This window comes from Schistocerca cancellata, chromosome 3, assembly GCF_023864275.1.
Source record: "Schistocerca cancellata isolate TAMUIC-IGC-003103 chromosome 3, iqSchCanc2.1, whole genome shotgun sequence".
Taxonomy (NCBI): Eukaryota; Metazoa; Arthropoda; class Insecta; order Orthoptera; family Acrididae; genus Schistocerca; species Schistocerca cancellata.
The window spans coordinates 241,873,323-241,890,749 of NC_064628.1; the positions used below are offsets into that span (position 1 = coordinate 241,873,323).

At 42.0% G+C, this 17,427-nt stretch overlaps 1 protein-coding gene across 1 annotated transcript in view; it reads left to right on the top strand.

Annotated features, from left to right (window-relative positions):
- LOC126176243 (ATP-dependent translocase ABCB1-like) overlaps positions 1 to 17,427 on the top strand; it is a 315,891-nt gene that overhangs the window by 77,884 nt on the left and 220,580 nt on the right. Inside the window, exon 5 of the mRNA XM_049923388.1 lies at positions 13,461 to 13,763. Within this exon, the coding sequence (XP_049779345.1) occupies positions 13,461 to 13,763 (303 nt within the window). The remainder of the gene's footprint in view (positions 1 to 13,460; positions 13,764 to 17,427) is intronic.

Genomic DNA, 17,427 nt, shown 5'->3' on the forward strand with positions numbered 1-17,427 from the left:
TCCATTTCAGTTCAGCGTCCCCATGGTGCAGGCACAACAATGGGTGTCGCCATGCTCACAGCGTCTCCTTCGGCATTGGCGGATTCGGGGGCGTCTTTCGGGTCAACGGTGGCCTCGTCCTCGGCCTGCACGTCTCCTCTTGGCCGGAAACGGTGCGGCGCCTTCTCTTGCGACGTTTTGGAGAACGTTGTTTACTTACGAGACCTTCCACGTCCGATGACGGAGGGGAGTCGTGTCGCTCTGGCAAGAAGGTCACGTTAGGGGTGATGAGCGAGTTGATTTCCATCGTATTGCAGGGGACTGGATCAGTGGCCGGCAGCGTCGGTACCGTCAGAGTGGGGTTGTTGGTCGTCCGAGGCGGCGAGCCGTCCGAGGCGCTCTACGTCGGGGTATGTTCGGGCTCATTTATGGTGTCAGGGCGGCGTTGCGTGTCGGTAGGAGAAACAAGAGCAGCGGCGTAGGCCGCTGGCGGCGGGTTGCGTAATACGCCGTTGTAGACATTCGGATCTAAGGTGGCCTTCTTTGCCGCACCCGGAACAGGTCCGAGGCTGGCCGTCATACATAATTAGTGCAAGGCATCCTCCGATCTGTAAGTAGGTCGGGACGCGGCATCGGCAATCAATGGTGACCCGTCAGATGCCGTTTAGGACAGGATGTGTCCGAAACTTCTCCGCAGTCTGGCCGGGGGCACTGTAGCGGATGTTCGCAGTGCTTCGACGACTTCCTCTGCAGGAAGTTCGAATGGCAGTTCGAAAATGCGTATCGTACGCGTATCTAAACTCACCCGGTCGACAGTTACCCCCCCGATACTGCCATCAGCATGGCAGAAAGATGCGTTTGCACGCCGCGTCGTTAATGATTTTAACACAGACCGTGCTGCAGGAAGATTTTTCTGTTTAGCAAAAGTGACAAAAAGCAGATTTCAGAGTACTTGACGGCTCAACACAAAAGTTTTGTCTCAAGTACAGATAGTGTTGAGGATCAGTGGACAAAGTTCAAAATGCATTAGATGACTGTACCAAGCAAGATCGTAAGAGATGGAAGAGATGGCGTTCAATGAATTCGAAAGTAAAGTTCTATGTACTGACTTGGCAGAAAATCCTACGAAATTTTGGTCTTATGTCAAAGAAGTCGGTGGATCAATACAAAATGTCCAGACACTCTGTGACCAAAATGGTACTGAAACAGAGGATGACAAATTAAAGGCCGAAATACTAAATGTCTTTTTCCAAAGCTGTTTCACAGAGGAAGACTGCACTGCAGTTCCTTCTCTAGAATGTCGCACAGAAGACAAAATAGTAGATGTCGAAATAGATGACAAAGGGATAGAGAAACAATTAAAATCGCTAAAAAAGAAGAATGGCCGCTGGACCTGATGGGGTACCAGTTCGATTTTACACAGAGTACGCGAAGGAACTTGCCCCTCTTCTTGCAGCGGTGTACCGTAGGTCTCTAGGAGAGCGTAGCGTTCCAAAGGATTGGAAAAGGGCACAGGTCATCCCCGTTTTCAAGAAAGGACGTCGAACAGATGTGCAGAACTATAGACCTATATCTCTAACGTCGATCAGTTGTAGAATTTTGGAACACGTATTATGTCCGAGTATAATGACTTTTCCGGAGACCAGAAATCTACTCTGTGGGAATCACCATGGGTTTCGAAAAAGACGATCATGCGAAACCCAGTTCGCGTTATTCGTCCACTAGACTCAGAGGGCCATAGACACGGGGTCCCAGATAGATGCCGTGTTTCTTGGCTCCGCAAGGCGTTCGATACAGTTCCCCACAGTCGTTTAATGAACAAAGTTAGAGCATATGGACTATCAGACCAATTGTGTGATTGGATTGAAGAGTTCCTAGATAACAGAACGCAGCATGTCATTCTCAATGGAGAGAAGTCTTCCGAAGTAAGAGAGATTTCAAGTGTGCCGCAGGGGAGTGTCGCGGGACCGTTGCTATTCACAATATACATAAATGACTTTGTGGATGACATCGGAAGTTCACTGAGGTTTTTTGCGGATGATGCTGTGGTATATCGAGAGGTTGTAACAATGGAAAATTGTACTGAAATGCAGGAGGATCTGCAACGAATTGATGCATGGTGCAGGGAATGGCAATTAAATCTCAATGAAGACAAATGTAATGTGCTGCGAATACATAGAAAGGAAGATCCTTTATCATTTAGCTAAAATATAGCAGGTCAGCAACTGGAAGCAGTTAATTCCGTGAATTATCTGGGAGTAGGCATTAGGAGCGATTTAAAATGGAATGATCATACAAAGTTGATGGTCGGTAAAGCGGATGCCAGATTGAGATTCATTGGAAGAATCCTTAGGAAATGCATCCGAAAACAAAGGAAGTAGGTTACAGTTCACTTGTTTGCCCACTGCTTGAATATTGCTTAGCAGTGTGGGATCCGTACCAGATAGGGTTGATAGAAGAGATAGAGAAGATCCAACGGAGAGCAGCGCGTTTCGTTACAGGATCATTTAGTAATCGCGAGAGCGTTACGGAGATGATAGATAAACTCCAGTGGAAGACTCTGCAGGAGAGACGTTCAGTAGATGGCTACGGGCTTTCGTTGAAGTTTCGAGAACATACCTTTACCGAGGAGTCAAGCAGTATATTGCTCCCTGCTATGTATATCTCGCGAAGAGACCATGAGGATAAAATCAGAGAGATTAGAGCCCACACAGAGGCTTACCGACAATCTTTCTTTCCTCGAACAACACGAGACTGGAATAGAAGGGAGAACCGATAGAGGTACTCTAAGTACCCTCCTCCACACACCGTCAGGTGGCTTGCGGAGTATGGATGTAGATGTAGATCGACAAATGTATTACGATAATATCGGTCGCCGGAATCTTCACTTCCTCTCGCAGAAAACGCTCCACCTGCAGTGCTTTGGGTCGGCGATAATCGATGCAGAATGTAAATTGGAGTGTAGATTTACGGTAACTGTTCGCCGTGGATTGTATATGGTAAGCCGGCACGTAAGCAACGGCCGTCAGAATGTAAACAAGGCGAGCTCGCCCTCCTCACACGGAAATACTGGCGCGTCCGCCCCGTTGCCCTGCCAAAGGCAAACTGAACACACTGCGCTACCGTGTCGGTTGCCCGATACCACGGGTTCATCTCTACAAACAAAAGTCACAGAAGCTGGAAACGAAGACAAAAGTACAAAGAAGGTAAGAACGAAGAAGCCATGTGTAACAGAAGAAATACTTCAGTTGATCGATGAAGGAACAAAGTACAAAAATGTTCTGGAAAATTCAGGAACACAGAAATACAAGTCACTTAGCAATGAAATAAATAGCAAATTCAGGGAATCTAAGGCGAAATGTCTGCATGAAAAATGTGAAGATGTCGGAAAAGAATTGACTGTCTGAAGAACTGACTCAGCATACAGAAAAGTTGAAACAACATTCGGTGAAATTAAAAGTAGATTGGTGGAAACGATAGTTTGAAGGCTTCTATAAGGGGAATACTTGTCTGATGAAGAGACAGAAGAAGAAACAGGAGTCGATATAGAATAGATAGAGGATCCAGTATTAGAATCAGAATTTAAAAGAGCTTTGAAAGACAGATAGCAGCTCAAGGACAGATAAAATTCCATTAGAATATTTAAAATCGTTGGAGGTGTGGCAACAAAACGAATATTCACGTTGGTGTGTAGAATCAGTCTGGCCGTATACCATCTGACTTTTGGAAAAAAATTATCCCCGCAATTCCGAAGATTGCGAAAGCCAACAAGTGTGATAACTATTGATCAATTATCTTTACAGCTCATGCTTCCAGGTTGCTGACAAGAATAATATACAGAAGAGTGGAAAAGAAATGGTGCATGTGTTCCATGAGTATCAGTTTGGTTTTAGGAAAGGTAAAGGCACTAGAGAGGCAGTTATAACACTGCGATTGATAATGGATTCAAGACTAAAGAAAAATCAAGACACACTCATAGTATTTGTCGACCTGGAAAACATGTCAAGTAGAGCAAGATGTTACGAATTCTGAGAATTATAGCGAAAAGCTATAGGGAAAGACGGGTAATATACAATATCTACAAGATCGAAGAGAGAAAAATAAACAGTGGAAGACCAACAACGAAGTGCTCGGATTAAAAAGGATGTAAATCGAAGACGTAATGACGGACATAATAAAAACGTTCAAGAGTTGAATTAAAATTCAAGGTGAAAGGACATCAAGGATAAGATTCGCTAAAGACATTGCTATCCTCAGTGAAAGTGAAAAAGTTATAGACACTGCTGAATGAATTAACAGTTTAATGAGTACAGAATATGGATTGCGAGAAATCAAAGAAAGACGAACGTATGAGAACAGCAGGATTGGTAATCACAAAGGAGATGAAGTTAAAGGATTCTTCTACCTAGGCAGCAAAATAACTCATGACGGACGGAGCAAGGAGGATATAAAAAGCGGACTAACAGTGGTAAAAAGGGCATTCCTTGGCAAGAGATGTCTGCTGTTATCAAAAGTAGACGTTAATTTGAGGAAGAAATTTTTGAGAATGTACATTTGGAGCAGAGCATTGTATGATATTGAAACATGGAGTGTGGGAAAACCGGAACAGGAGAGAATCGAAGCATTTTAGATACGGTGCTACAAACGAATGTTGAAGATTAGGTGGACTGAGAAGGTATGGAATGAGGAGGTCTTGTTCAGAATCGGAGAGGAAAGGGATATAAGCAAAACACTGACAAGAAGAAAGGACAGGATAGTAGGACATCTGTTAAGACATCACGGAATAACCTGCATGGTACTGGGGAGAGCTGTAAGAGCAAAAACTGTAGAGGAAGACAGCTATTGGAATACATCCAGCAAATAACTGAGGACTTAGGTTGCAAGTGTTACTCTGAAATGAAGAGAGTGGCACAGGAGAAGAACTCGTGGCGAGATGCATCAAAACAGTCAGAAGACTGATAACTCAAAAAAATATAAAAAAATTCTTTCCATTGCAATAGAGTTCCATATTTTTTTCTTCTAGCTCTTCGATTTCTGCACCCAGATTTACATCCGTGTTAATTTTGCGCAGAACCTCTATCGATCACTTGAATGACTGACATGAGTTTATACCCAAAATAGCTCAGATCGCGAGGGACAACTGTCCTGAAGTATAGGGGGAAAACAAAAATACGTGAACACTGCAAATTACCATGCCTGATTCGGTGTAGGAAGTACCTTGGCATTCAATACATCTTCCAGTCGTCTCGGAGTATACATGCAGATCCAGTATGGTTTTCCAGGGAATCTTATACCACTCTTCTTGCAAAATAGTGGAAAGTTCAGGTAACGATGATGGAGGTGGATAGTGATCACGCTCTGTTCTTCCCAAAGTAGCCGGCAAAAGCTCAATAATATTGAGATCTGATCACTGTGGTGGCCAGGGGAGATGCGATTATTCATACTCGTGTTCAAAAAACTGGTCCTGGACCATCCAAGCTCTGTGAACAGGAGCTCTATAATCCTGAAACACAACATCACCCTTGGGAAAGAAATCTTGTGCCAAAGGATAGAACTAATCAGCCGAAATGGTCACATAATTCTGAGAGGTAATGCAGCATTGCAGAGTAAACATGGGGTTCATGGAATACCACGAAATGGCTGTCCAAATCATCATCGAAACCTACTCTGTTTCACTCCTGGGACGTGAACTCCGCCAGAAGGTACACACAGCGTGAAACTAGATTCATCTGACCAAATGGCTTCAAAAATGGTTCACATGGCTCTGAGCACTATGGGACTTAACATGTGAAGTCATCAGGCCCCTAGAACTTAGAACTACTTAAACCTAACTAACCCAAGGACATCACACAATCCATGCCCGAGGCAGGATTCTAACCTGTTTCCGTAGCGGTCGCGCGGTTCCAGACTGAAGCGCCTAGAAGCGCTCTGCCACAGTGGCCGGCCAAATGACATCCTTCCATTTCACTACATTACAGGTTGTATGGCTTTGTCATCAAGTTTTGCTGTCATGGGCATTTTTATAGCTGTTTTTACGGTGTTTTGGTATAAACAAAGTTCGCAACTGCGACATTCAGTTCTGCAGCAACTTTTCCAACTTTTCGTCCTCTTACTTTTCGCCAAAATCCTTTCCAGTGACTGTCTGTCACTTTCGTCTGCGTTGTGAATTACCGTTTTGTATTGTCGAGAAACAGGAAAGAGAGAGTCACGGGCATGTACAGGATTTTGGGTGGATATTATTAAAACTAAGGCGCTTGTCGTTGCGGCAGGATCTTCTCACAAAATTTCAATCACCAACTTTCTCCTCCTCCTCATCATCATCATCATTTAAGACTGATTATGCCTTTCAGCGTTCAGTCTGGAGCATAGCCCCCCTTATACAGTTCCTCCATGATCCCCTATTCAGTGCTAAAATTGGTGCTTCTTCTGATGTTAAACCTATTACTTCAAAATCATTCTTAACCGAATCCAGGTACCGTCTCCTCGGTCTGCCCCGACTCCTCCTACCCTCTACTGCTGAATCCATGAGTCTTTTGGGTAACCTTGCTTCTCCCATGCGTGTAACATGACCCCACCATCAAGCCTGTTCGCCCTGACTGCTACATCTATAGAGTTCATTCCCAGTTTTTCTTTGATTTCCTCATTGTGGACACCCTCCTGCCATTGTTCCCATCTACTAGTACCTGCAATCATCCTAGCTACTTTCATATCCGTAACCTCAACCTTGTTGATAAGGTAACCTGAATCCACCCAGCTTTCGCTCCCATACAGCAAAGTTGGTCGAACGATTGAACGGTGCACAGATAACTTAGTCTTGGTACTGACTTCCTTCTTGCAGAAGAGAGTAGATCGTAGCTGAGCGCTCACTGCATTAGCTTTGCTACACCTCGCTTCCAGTTCTTTCACTATGTTGCCATCCTGTGAGAATATGCATCCTAAGTACTTGAAACCGTCCACCTGTTCTAACTTTGTTCCTCCTATTTGGCACTCATTCCGTTTATATTTCTTTCCCACTGACATTACTTTCGTTTTGGAGATGCTAATCTTCATACCATAGTCCTTACATTTCTGATGTAGCTCTGAAATATTACTTCGCAAACTTTCAATCGAATCTGCCATCAGAACTAAGTCATCCGCATATGCAAGACTGCTTATTTTGTGTTCACATATCTTAATCTCACTCAGCCAGTCTATTGTTTTCAACATATGATCCATAAATAATATGAACAACAATGGAGACAGGCAGCAGCCTTGTCTTACCCCTGAATCTACTCTGAACCATGAACTCAATTTACCGTCAACTCTAACTGCTGCCTGACTATCCATGTAAAGACCTTTAATTGCTTGCAAAAGTTTGCCTCCTATTCCATAATCTTATAGAACAGACAATAACTTTCTCCTAGGAACCCGGTCATATGCCTTTTCTAGATCTATAAAGCATAGATACAATTCCCTGTTCCACTCATAACACTTCTCCATTATTTGCCGTAAGCTAAAGATCTGGTCCTGACAACCTCTAAGAGGCCTAAACCCACACTGATTTTCATCCAGTTGGTCCTCAACTAATACTCGCACTTTCCTTTCAACAATACCTGAGAAGATTTTACCCACAACGCTGATTACAGAGATACCTCTGTAGTTGTTACAATCTCTTCTGTTTCCATGTTTAAAGATTGGTGTGATTACTGCTTTTGTCCAGTCTGATGGAACCTGTCCCGACTCCCAGGCCATTTCAGTTGTCCTGTGTAGCCATTTAAGACCTGACATTCCACTGTATTTGATGAGTTCCAACTTAATTTCATCCACCCCAGCCGCTTTATTGCACTGCAATCTATTGACCATTTTTTCCACTTCCTCAAATGTGATCCTATTTCCATCATCATTCCTATCCCATTCTACCTCCAAATCTGAAACATTACTGATCGCATTTTCACCTACATTGAGCAACTCTTCAAAATATTCCCTCCATCTGCCCAAGGCATCCATAGGATTCACCAGCAGTTTTCCTGACCTGTCCAAAATACTTATCATTTCCTTCTTACCTCCCTTTCGAAGACTGCTAATTACACTCCAGAATGGTTTTCCAGCAGCTTGACCCATAGTCTCCAACCTGTTTCCAAAGTCTTCCCATGATTTCTTCTTGGATGCTGCAATTATCTGTTTGGCTTTGTTTCTTTCTTCAACATAACTTTCTCTGTCTACCTGGGTTCTGGTATGTAGCCATTTTTGATACGTCTTCTTTTTCCTTTTACAGGCTGCCTTGACTGTATCATTCCACCAAGCTGTTTGCTTCATCCTACTTTTACACACTACTGTTCCAAGACATTCTTTAGCCACTTCTAGTACTGTGTCCCTGTACCTTGTCCATTCCTTTTCCAATAACTGTAATTGACTACATTCAACTAACTGGTACCTTTCTGAGATCGCTGTTATGTACTTGTGCCTGATTTCCTTATCCTGAAGTTTTTCCACTCTTATCCTCCTACATATGGACCTGACCTCCTGCACTTTCGGCCTCACAATCCCAATTTCACTGCAGATTAAATAATGATCAGTGTCATCAAAGAATCCCCTGTGTCCCTCACAGCCTTCCTGAATTCCTGATCTGTTATTATATAGTCAATGACAGATCTGGTTCCCCTGCCTTCCCAGGTATACCGGTGAATGATTTTATCTTTAAAAAAGGAGTTTGTGATTACTAAGCCCATACTGGCACAGAAATCCAAGAGTTGTTTCCCGTTCCTGTTGGCCTCCATATCCTCTCCAAATATACCCATAACCTTTTCATACCCTTCTGTTCGATTTCCAATCCTGGCGTTAAAATCACCCATGAGCAGAACACTGTCCTTGTCCTTTACTCTAACAACTACATCACTGAGTGCCTCATAAAAACCATCTTTCTTATCTTGATCTGTCCCTTCACAATGCGAATATACTGACACAATCCTAATTTTCTTGCTAGACACTGTCAAATTTGTCCACATCAGTCGTTCGTTTACATACCTTATTGCAACTACGCTGGGTTCCATTTCTTTCCTGATGTAAAGCACTACACCCCATTGTGCTATTCCTGCTTTGACTCCTGACAGGTAGACCTTGTATTCTCCCACTTCCTCTTCTTTCTCACCCGTTACCCGAATGTCACTAACAGCTAAAACGTCCAGCCCCATCTTACTTGCAGCCCCTGCCAGCTCTATCTTCTTCCAAGAGTAGCCCCCATTGATATTAATAGCTCCCCATCTCATTACCATTTGTTTGCCAAGTCGTATCTTTCTCCTCCGAAAACGAAAATATTTTGTTAATGCGGACTTACAAACGAAGAAATGACGATCATAGTAAAATAAGGAAAATTTGTGCTCGCACAGAAAGATATAGGTGTTCGTTTTTTCCACGTACTGTTCGAGAGTGGAATAACGGAGAATTATTGTGAAGGTCGTCCTGTGTGTTGGAAAAGGCATCATATGGAAGAGCTATACTGCATTCAGGGGAAATGTAAGAGATGTACTACAGAGATGGGATATCTCAAGAAGGATCACTTGAGCTCTGAGATAAAAATCAGCAACCAGGATATCGAAGGCAGCGTCTCCGAGGAGCGCTGGAGTGCCCTTTGCAGCTGAGCCCCACTATACTCGACGACGTAGGTCAAGCAGTGATTATTTGTCACGAGTCACTCGGCAGTGTGTATCACTGTATCGACCTAAACTGGGTGGACGAAAACATGGAAACACCGCCAGAAATGCGTTCTTGAAGTGCCAATGCTAGCCAAGTCTGCAGGTTGAGCTGCTGTATTTCACCTCAAACAGCACCGGTGAAATATCCTCAATGCGACACAAAGAGTCAGTCATGGTCACAACAGTGTTCTGTGTAGTAGTGAATATATTATGTCGGAGCTAAGTTACTTCAAATGTGAGAAAATTGTTGTTCCTCGTATACTGAGGTCATCCATGTGATTGCTAAAAGAAATCCGCTGAACTCTGGTTACACGATAAATCAATCAAGTCTAAAGGTCATAAATTCAATTAAATACCTAGGAATTGCAATTAAGAACAACTCAAATTGGAAAGAACACATGGAAAATGTTGTGGGGGAGGAGATCAAACGACCGCGATTTATTGGCAGAACACTTAGAAAATGCAACAGATTTGCTAAAGAGATTGCCTATACTACTTTTGTCCGTCCTCTATTGGAGTACTACTGCGCGGTATTGGATCCATACCAGAGAGGATTAACGAAGTACATCGAGAATGTTCAAAGAAGGTGTGGGGCGGCGGGTGGAATTTATATGCTGTTTATTTAAAATGTTTGATTTGTAATGTAGAAGCAGAAAAGATGCATTTCTCGGCCGATTAACTATTTGTGGGGCGGCAGGTGGAATTAATTGTTATTTATTTAAATGTAGAATGTAATGTATAAAAAATGCTGCATTTCCCTGCCGATGCACCAATTGTGGGGCGGCGGGTGGAATTATTGTTATGTAAATGTTCCTATTATTTATGCTGTCTTTTGCCATTCTCAACACTGGCTCTCTAACTACAATATTGGCAACCAGAAAGTGATTAGCAAAACGTGAAGCCTGTAATTAGAATTCCTAGTGCCCACTTCATCTGAGAAATACACTTATAGCTACAGCTTATAGCTCTGAGGAATTAGGAGATTGTCTGGGATTCATAATCAAAAACGATCCAGTAAAAACGTTCGCTATATTCTGAAAGTCACAGATCAAAAAACAGAATCCACACAATCTGACTAACAGAGCAGTTCAGATTCTAATGCGCTGATACAACTATAACTGTCCAAATTAAATGTTTAAGTGAATACTCGCCATAATTTGATGATAATGTTCATCAAACGCCACGCTAAATAATGGTAGAATGTCTGTCCCGCGACGGCACGTGAAAATACGACATATGCAAACTGAAGATAGATCATTAAAGTCATCCCAGAATTAACACTTCACTCGAATACGATTTCATGGTTACGCATATCCCGAGTAACTTATTACGGCATCCAAGGTTGTTTATAGCAATGATACCGACGCGACGCGACTCCCGGCACAGATGGTGTGCTAATCAGCGTCTGGGGAGAACTGGGGCCTTCTTCTCTCGCGTAGCGTTCTTATATATAAAGCCACGGTGCGGACGGCTAAGGGAACGTCTGATCAAATCGACTCTCCCGACTAGCCGCTGGGCTAGTAATACACCACTTCAAGTTATCGAATAAATCATCGCATCCTTTGCTGATGGCCGATGAAGCTCTCAATTTAAATGTGCAATCCGCACACAGGTAAGTAGTCATAATAAAAGTCTGACGTAGCTAAGTCAATTATTTTGGGCGAGAGAATTAATTTAATTACACTACACGTAGTAGATGAGCTCTGAACTTGCCCTTTGGAGATACGCTATCGCTATAGTAATATAGTTATTCAGTTGAAACTTATCACATCTTTATGATTATAGTGGATCTCCATTCTACTTAAATTTGAATATCCTAGCCTTATTTATTCGCCTACTTAATCTATCTTGCTTCCTTAATTTCTAAGACAAAAACCAGAAAATCATGAACTTCAACAAAAATTTTAATTTGTGAGATCCAGAATACTTTTTCTACTAAATTATTATGAAAAAGGAATCTAAATATAAATTTTTAAGTTTCTAGCTCTTTTCTGTTGCGCCAATGATTTTTACAGAAAAACGTCCAAATTTCGAAAATGGTTAAAGTTATTGAACTGACATTCAACACATATTGATTTAGTATTACTCCTGACATGCTAGAAACGATTCAGGTTATTTACTTCATTTTTAAAGTATTGCGCAACATTTATGGCGTCAGAGCTAGTTACAGCGCACTAGGCTGGCACACAATGGAAAGACTGATGTGAATTTTATACGGCGTGAGTAGGCTGCTTCCCTACAAAGGGCAGCACGTTTTGTGCCATGAGTGAAACCAGAATCATATGTAAACAAAAACACTTGAACAGTACACAGCATGGAAAAAATAGCTTTACAAAATTCAATTTTGCTTTTTATGTCTTTTCTGATATGACAGCTCACTCGCCTCCACAACTACGCTCTGCTGCCACTGAAATAATATTTCAAGAAAGAAGGTGGAAGTGGTATGCTGCCACGTCACTAAAACATAAGAAAAGACAACTCAATTTTGTAAAGGCCACTCCAAATAGCTATTACGTATTTCTTTAACATATAAAGTCTGAGGAACTGAAATAAATCCAAGCAGCTGAACAACACAATTTTAGAATTAGAAATGAGCAATTTGATTTGAGAGATCAAACTGTTGAGTTCGACCATACTTCGGTAGTTCTGTTTCGATTTTGATTAAATAAATCCGATTGTTAACTAATATAGAGAAGAAAACGTTACAACTAACAAGAGTTCCATAATAAATTCAACATAAATAAAGCAATGATTATTTCAACACCTCTGTGTGTACATATTGTGTTGTCGTTCTTACAATCCATATGGGAGGTATTTAGTATATACCTAGCGTCACCATTCAACGCCACACCCCTATCCCTGTGTTGAGTTGATTAGCAATTTGGTGATGTATTACTTTGTGTTTATCTTTTCTTATTTGTGGGTTCTATTATCTGGTAATCGATTAGATCTGGTGTATATTTTTGGAAGTTATTCAAATAGCACATTGACAAACCAGTTAAGGCAACCAAAGAGATATTTGGAAAGTGAAGTAAATTTCTGGAAAAAGAAATAAAAGGCTTGAAGTTTGCTGACGACATTCTAATTCTGGCAGAAAGGGCAATGGACTTGGTACACTCTTAAAAAGAGGCTACAAAAAGTAAAATAAGGGTAATCGACTTGTAGCAGTATTTCAGTTATTCTACAAATAAAGCTCTTTCGAAGATCATTTCACTTCGTACTAATTACATTCACTTGATTTTTGACGTTTTTCTCTATCTGAAATCCATTTAACAGACTGATGTTACTAAAGTAGTGTAGTATTAACTTTAGGGTCCATAGATTTGAAAGACGTTAGTGTGCTGCCGTGTAGTAAGATTCAAAATAATTGGCATCTGACATTTAAGGTCTGAAATTGCGACCTCGTATCGACAAGTATTCTATGCAGGTAACAGCCACAGCGTGTCTCTCTCCGTGGAATAGGTAATCGCTTTAAAGTTTCTGTCTCCTACAAAAATCACGTAAAGTACCTGAAAATCACTTATGTTATAGATCTCCATACTTGGTCTGACCATGTCAAAAACCAGTTCTTATTTGTAATTAGAGCTGTAGCTACGTTTTATCATGTCAGCAACTCCAGGCTGCCGTTGGTGCGTTGGTGGTACGAGTAGTCCAGCAGACTGTCTGTCAGTTTTCAGCTGCCTTAAATCGGACTACTGGAGTGATACGTAAAAAATGCATACGTGCTAGAACATGAAATCCTTTACAGTTCCTGACTCCGCCGTAGACATGGCGCTAACTCCTAATGCTTCCGCCTCGTTTGCTGTTTAGTTCCGCTTCTCGACCGCATGGGAGCGCTGGCTGCTGGCCCTTGGAGTTTTGGCGGCGGCGGGCGCCGGGGTAGGCGCACCTCTCAGCAACCTGCTGTTTGGAGACCTGACGGGCGTCATGGTGGACTTCGGGTCCGCGTTGGTCAACGCCACGGCCGCGGGCGAGCAGGTGCCCGACGTGGCGGTGCGTGTCTTCCTGCACGGCGTCCGGCGGTTCGTCATCTACAGCGCCATCCTGGGCGCCGCCACCTTCCTCTTCACCTACGTCTGCATCTTCACCTTCAACTATGTCGCATACCGTCAGGTAAGTGCAGCACTCAAGTGTCGGATGAAGGACGGAAACGCCTTCGTGCAGTGGAGACGACTTTCTTTCGCTGAGTCTATATAGTGTTCAAAACACTGGACAACAATAGTTGCTGAAACGCTGTAGCTCATTTCTGTCAAACCATAACAACAATTACATGTTGCTATGTGTTATATGCCCTAAGTAGAACTACCAGTTCTAATAAAGACTGAACCAATTCCCCAGTTTTACCACCTCTGCCTAACACACTAGGATGAACATAGCAGGATAAAAACATGGATACTTGATGCTACTGTAACATCTCTTGACACAGCTGAAATCCTTCAGCTGAGAGGTAATCATCTACACTTTCTGGTCTGATGCCCATATCATGTTATAGGGGGCACTATGCCTAAAGTAAATTACATTGCGTTCATCTAACGAACTGGATGCCGACGAAAGCCTCTCTGTTATTACCTCTGAAATTACTGTGATCTGCGCCCTTGTTAGCCTTCACAAATTTCACTATAAACATAGCCTTCCATTCTGACTTTACAATAAGTGTGGGTGGAACAGTCAAACAAAACCAAGTTATTTCTGTAACACTGCACGCAAAATGGTACCCGTGGACGATGTGTACCGTCTTTGATTAGCAATCAAAACTTCCTTGATCCAGGTAACGAAACCTGCCCTCGCTTACGTTCTGAATAAAAATCATCAGCCTTGGTGGGAAAAGACTTGTGGCATAAGAAGTCATCCACATTCTGCCAACGGCATTGACAAACACGGCGGAAGGATGCAGAGAGGTTCAGGACACTCTCTTGCCCTTGGGATGACAAACTGTCAGCAATGGTCAACGCCATGAGGATGCAGAAGGCAATGGAAACCACTGCATTAAGGGCACGTAATGTGTATCCAGAGGACATGTGACCTGGAACTGAGAAAGTATCGTGACGATCCCTCCATTCCAGAATGATTTCCCGTGTCCATTTGGATACGGGAGGAGGGGGGAGGGGGAAACCACGAGGAAAAGATTACATACCCAATGAAAGGATAGCGTTCTACGAGTCAGGTTGTGGAGAGTGTCAGAAGTTTCATTGTGACAGGGAAGCTAGAACATTTGTAAAGGTAACTGCTAAGGTTTAATCTAGATATAGTGGGGATCAGTGAAGTCAAACGGAAAGAAAACAGAATTTCTGGTTAGATGAGTAGAGGGTAATATCAACAGCAGCGGAAATGGTATAACGGGAGAAGAACTCATTATCAATAGGAAGCTAAGTAGAGAGTTAGTTACTGTGAACAGTTCATTAACTGTGTTAGTCTCATTAGAACCGACAGGAAAACAACACCAACAACGATAATTCTGGTATACGAGTACTTGCCAACGTCGTAAGCCGAGGATGAAGAGATAAAGAAACTATGTGAGGAAAATGAATGGGTAATTCAGCGCGTAAAGGGAGTCATGGGGAATTGCAATGCTGTTGTAGGAGAAGAAGAAAAAGCTACAGGAGAATATGGGCTTGGTAGTAGACATGAGAGAGGAGAAACACTGAGTTCTGAAACAAATTTCAGCTAATAATAGCGAATACTCTGTTCAAGAATCACAATAGCAGGAAAAGGTCGAAAGATTCGGGAAGATTTTGGTTGGATAACATCATGATCAGGCAGAGATTCCTAATTGAGATACTAGATTGTAAGATGTAGCCAGGAGGAGATATGCACTCTTTAGTAGTACTAAAGAGATAAAGACTATTTAGTAGTAGTAAAGAGTGGACTGAAGTTTAAGAGACTAGTCAGTAAGAATCAGTGAGCAAAGAAATGGGGTACGGAAGTACTCAGGAATAAAGAGATACCTTGAAGTTCTCTAAGGCTGTAGATACTGCGGTAAGGAATACCTCAGTAGCCAGTTCAGTTGAAGAACAATGGGCGTCCTTAAAAACGTAAATCGTATACTCTGGAAAGAAAGACATAGATATAAAGAAGGTAACTGCGAAGAAACCATAGGTAACAGAAGGAATACTTCAGATGATCGCTGAAAGAAAGAAGTATAAAAATATTTAGGGAAATACAGGTTACTTAGGAGTGAAATAAATGAGAAGTGCAGGGAATCTAAGGAGAAATGGTTGCATGTAAAATGTGAAGGAATCTAAACAGAAATGATTGTCAGAATAAATGACTCAGCATATTGGAAAGTCTAAACGACATTCCGTGAAATTAAAAGCAAAGGTGGTAACATTTAGATTGCAATAGGAATTCCACTGTTAAAGGCAGAGGAGAGAGCGGTGGAAATGGTATGAAATTAAAAGCAAAGGTGGTAACATTTAGACTGCAATAGGAATTCCACTGTTAAATGCAGAGGAGAGAGCGGAAGAAGAACCAGGAGTCGATGTAGAAGAGATGGGAGATCCAGTATTAGAATCAGAATTTGGAAGGGCTTTGGAAGAGTTAAGATCAAATAAGGGAGAAGGGATAGAGAACATTCCATCAGAATTTCTAAAAACATTGGGGGAAGTGGCAACAAAACGACTAATCGCGTTGTATGATTGTGGCGATATAGCATCTGACCATGGGAAAAGTATCATCCACACAATTTAAAAGACTTGCAAGACCTGACAAGTGAAAGAAATATCGCACAACCAGCTTAACAGCTCATGCATTCAAGTTACTGAAAAGAATAATGTACAGAAGAAAGAAATGAAGACTGAGAATGTGTTGAATGACAATTAGTCTTTCTTTGGGAAAGGTAAAGGGATCAGAGAAGCTGTTGAAAATGGAAGCAAAACTAAAGAAAATTCAAGACACGGTCATAGGATCTGTCGATCTGGAAAAAGCGTTCGATAGTGTCAAATGTTAGATGATGTTCGCGGTTCTGAGGAAAATAGGGGTAAGCTATATACGGGTAATATACAATATGTGCGAGACAGTTTTAAACATGGCTGTTACTCAACAACCGTTTACTAGTTTCAACATATGATTATACAGCCAGCTGGTTCCAGATATCTGTTTGGTACATTGACCTAGGTTTCGACTCCTACTAAGGGCGTCTTCATCAGAATGAAATTTTGATAAACTGTAAAATTACATTGCGAACAAGCAATGGTCAGAAATTAGAGCAGCTGTACTCATTTTGGCAACCGTTTGGCTGTATAATCGTGTGTTGAGACATGTACAGGTCCCAAGGGGGAACAATAAGAGTGGAAGACCAAGGATGAAATGCTCGGATGTAAGACAGGGATGTAGTCTTTCGCCCTTACTGGTCAAACTACAAACTAAAGAAGCAGTGATGGAAATAAAAGAATGATTTAAGTGTGGAATTAAAATTCAAGGCTAAAGGACATCAATGATAAAATTCGGTAATGACCTTTCTATTCTCAGTGAAACTGAAGAACAAGTGCAGGATCTGCTGAATGGAATGAACAGTATAATGAATACAAAACATGGACTGAGAGTACCTTGAAGACAGACGAAAATAATGAGAAGCAGCAGAAATGAGAACAGCGAGAAACTTAATATCATAACTGGGGATCACGAAGTAGACAAAGTTAAGGATTTCTGCAACCTATGCAGCAAAATAAACAATGAAGGTAGGAGCAAGGAGGACATTCAAAACAGACAAACACTGGCAAGAAGAGCATTTCTGTCAAAGAGAAACCTACTAGTATCAAACATGGGCCTTAATTTGAGG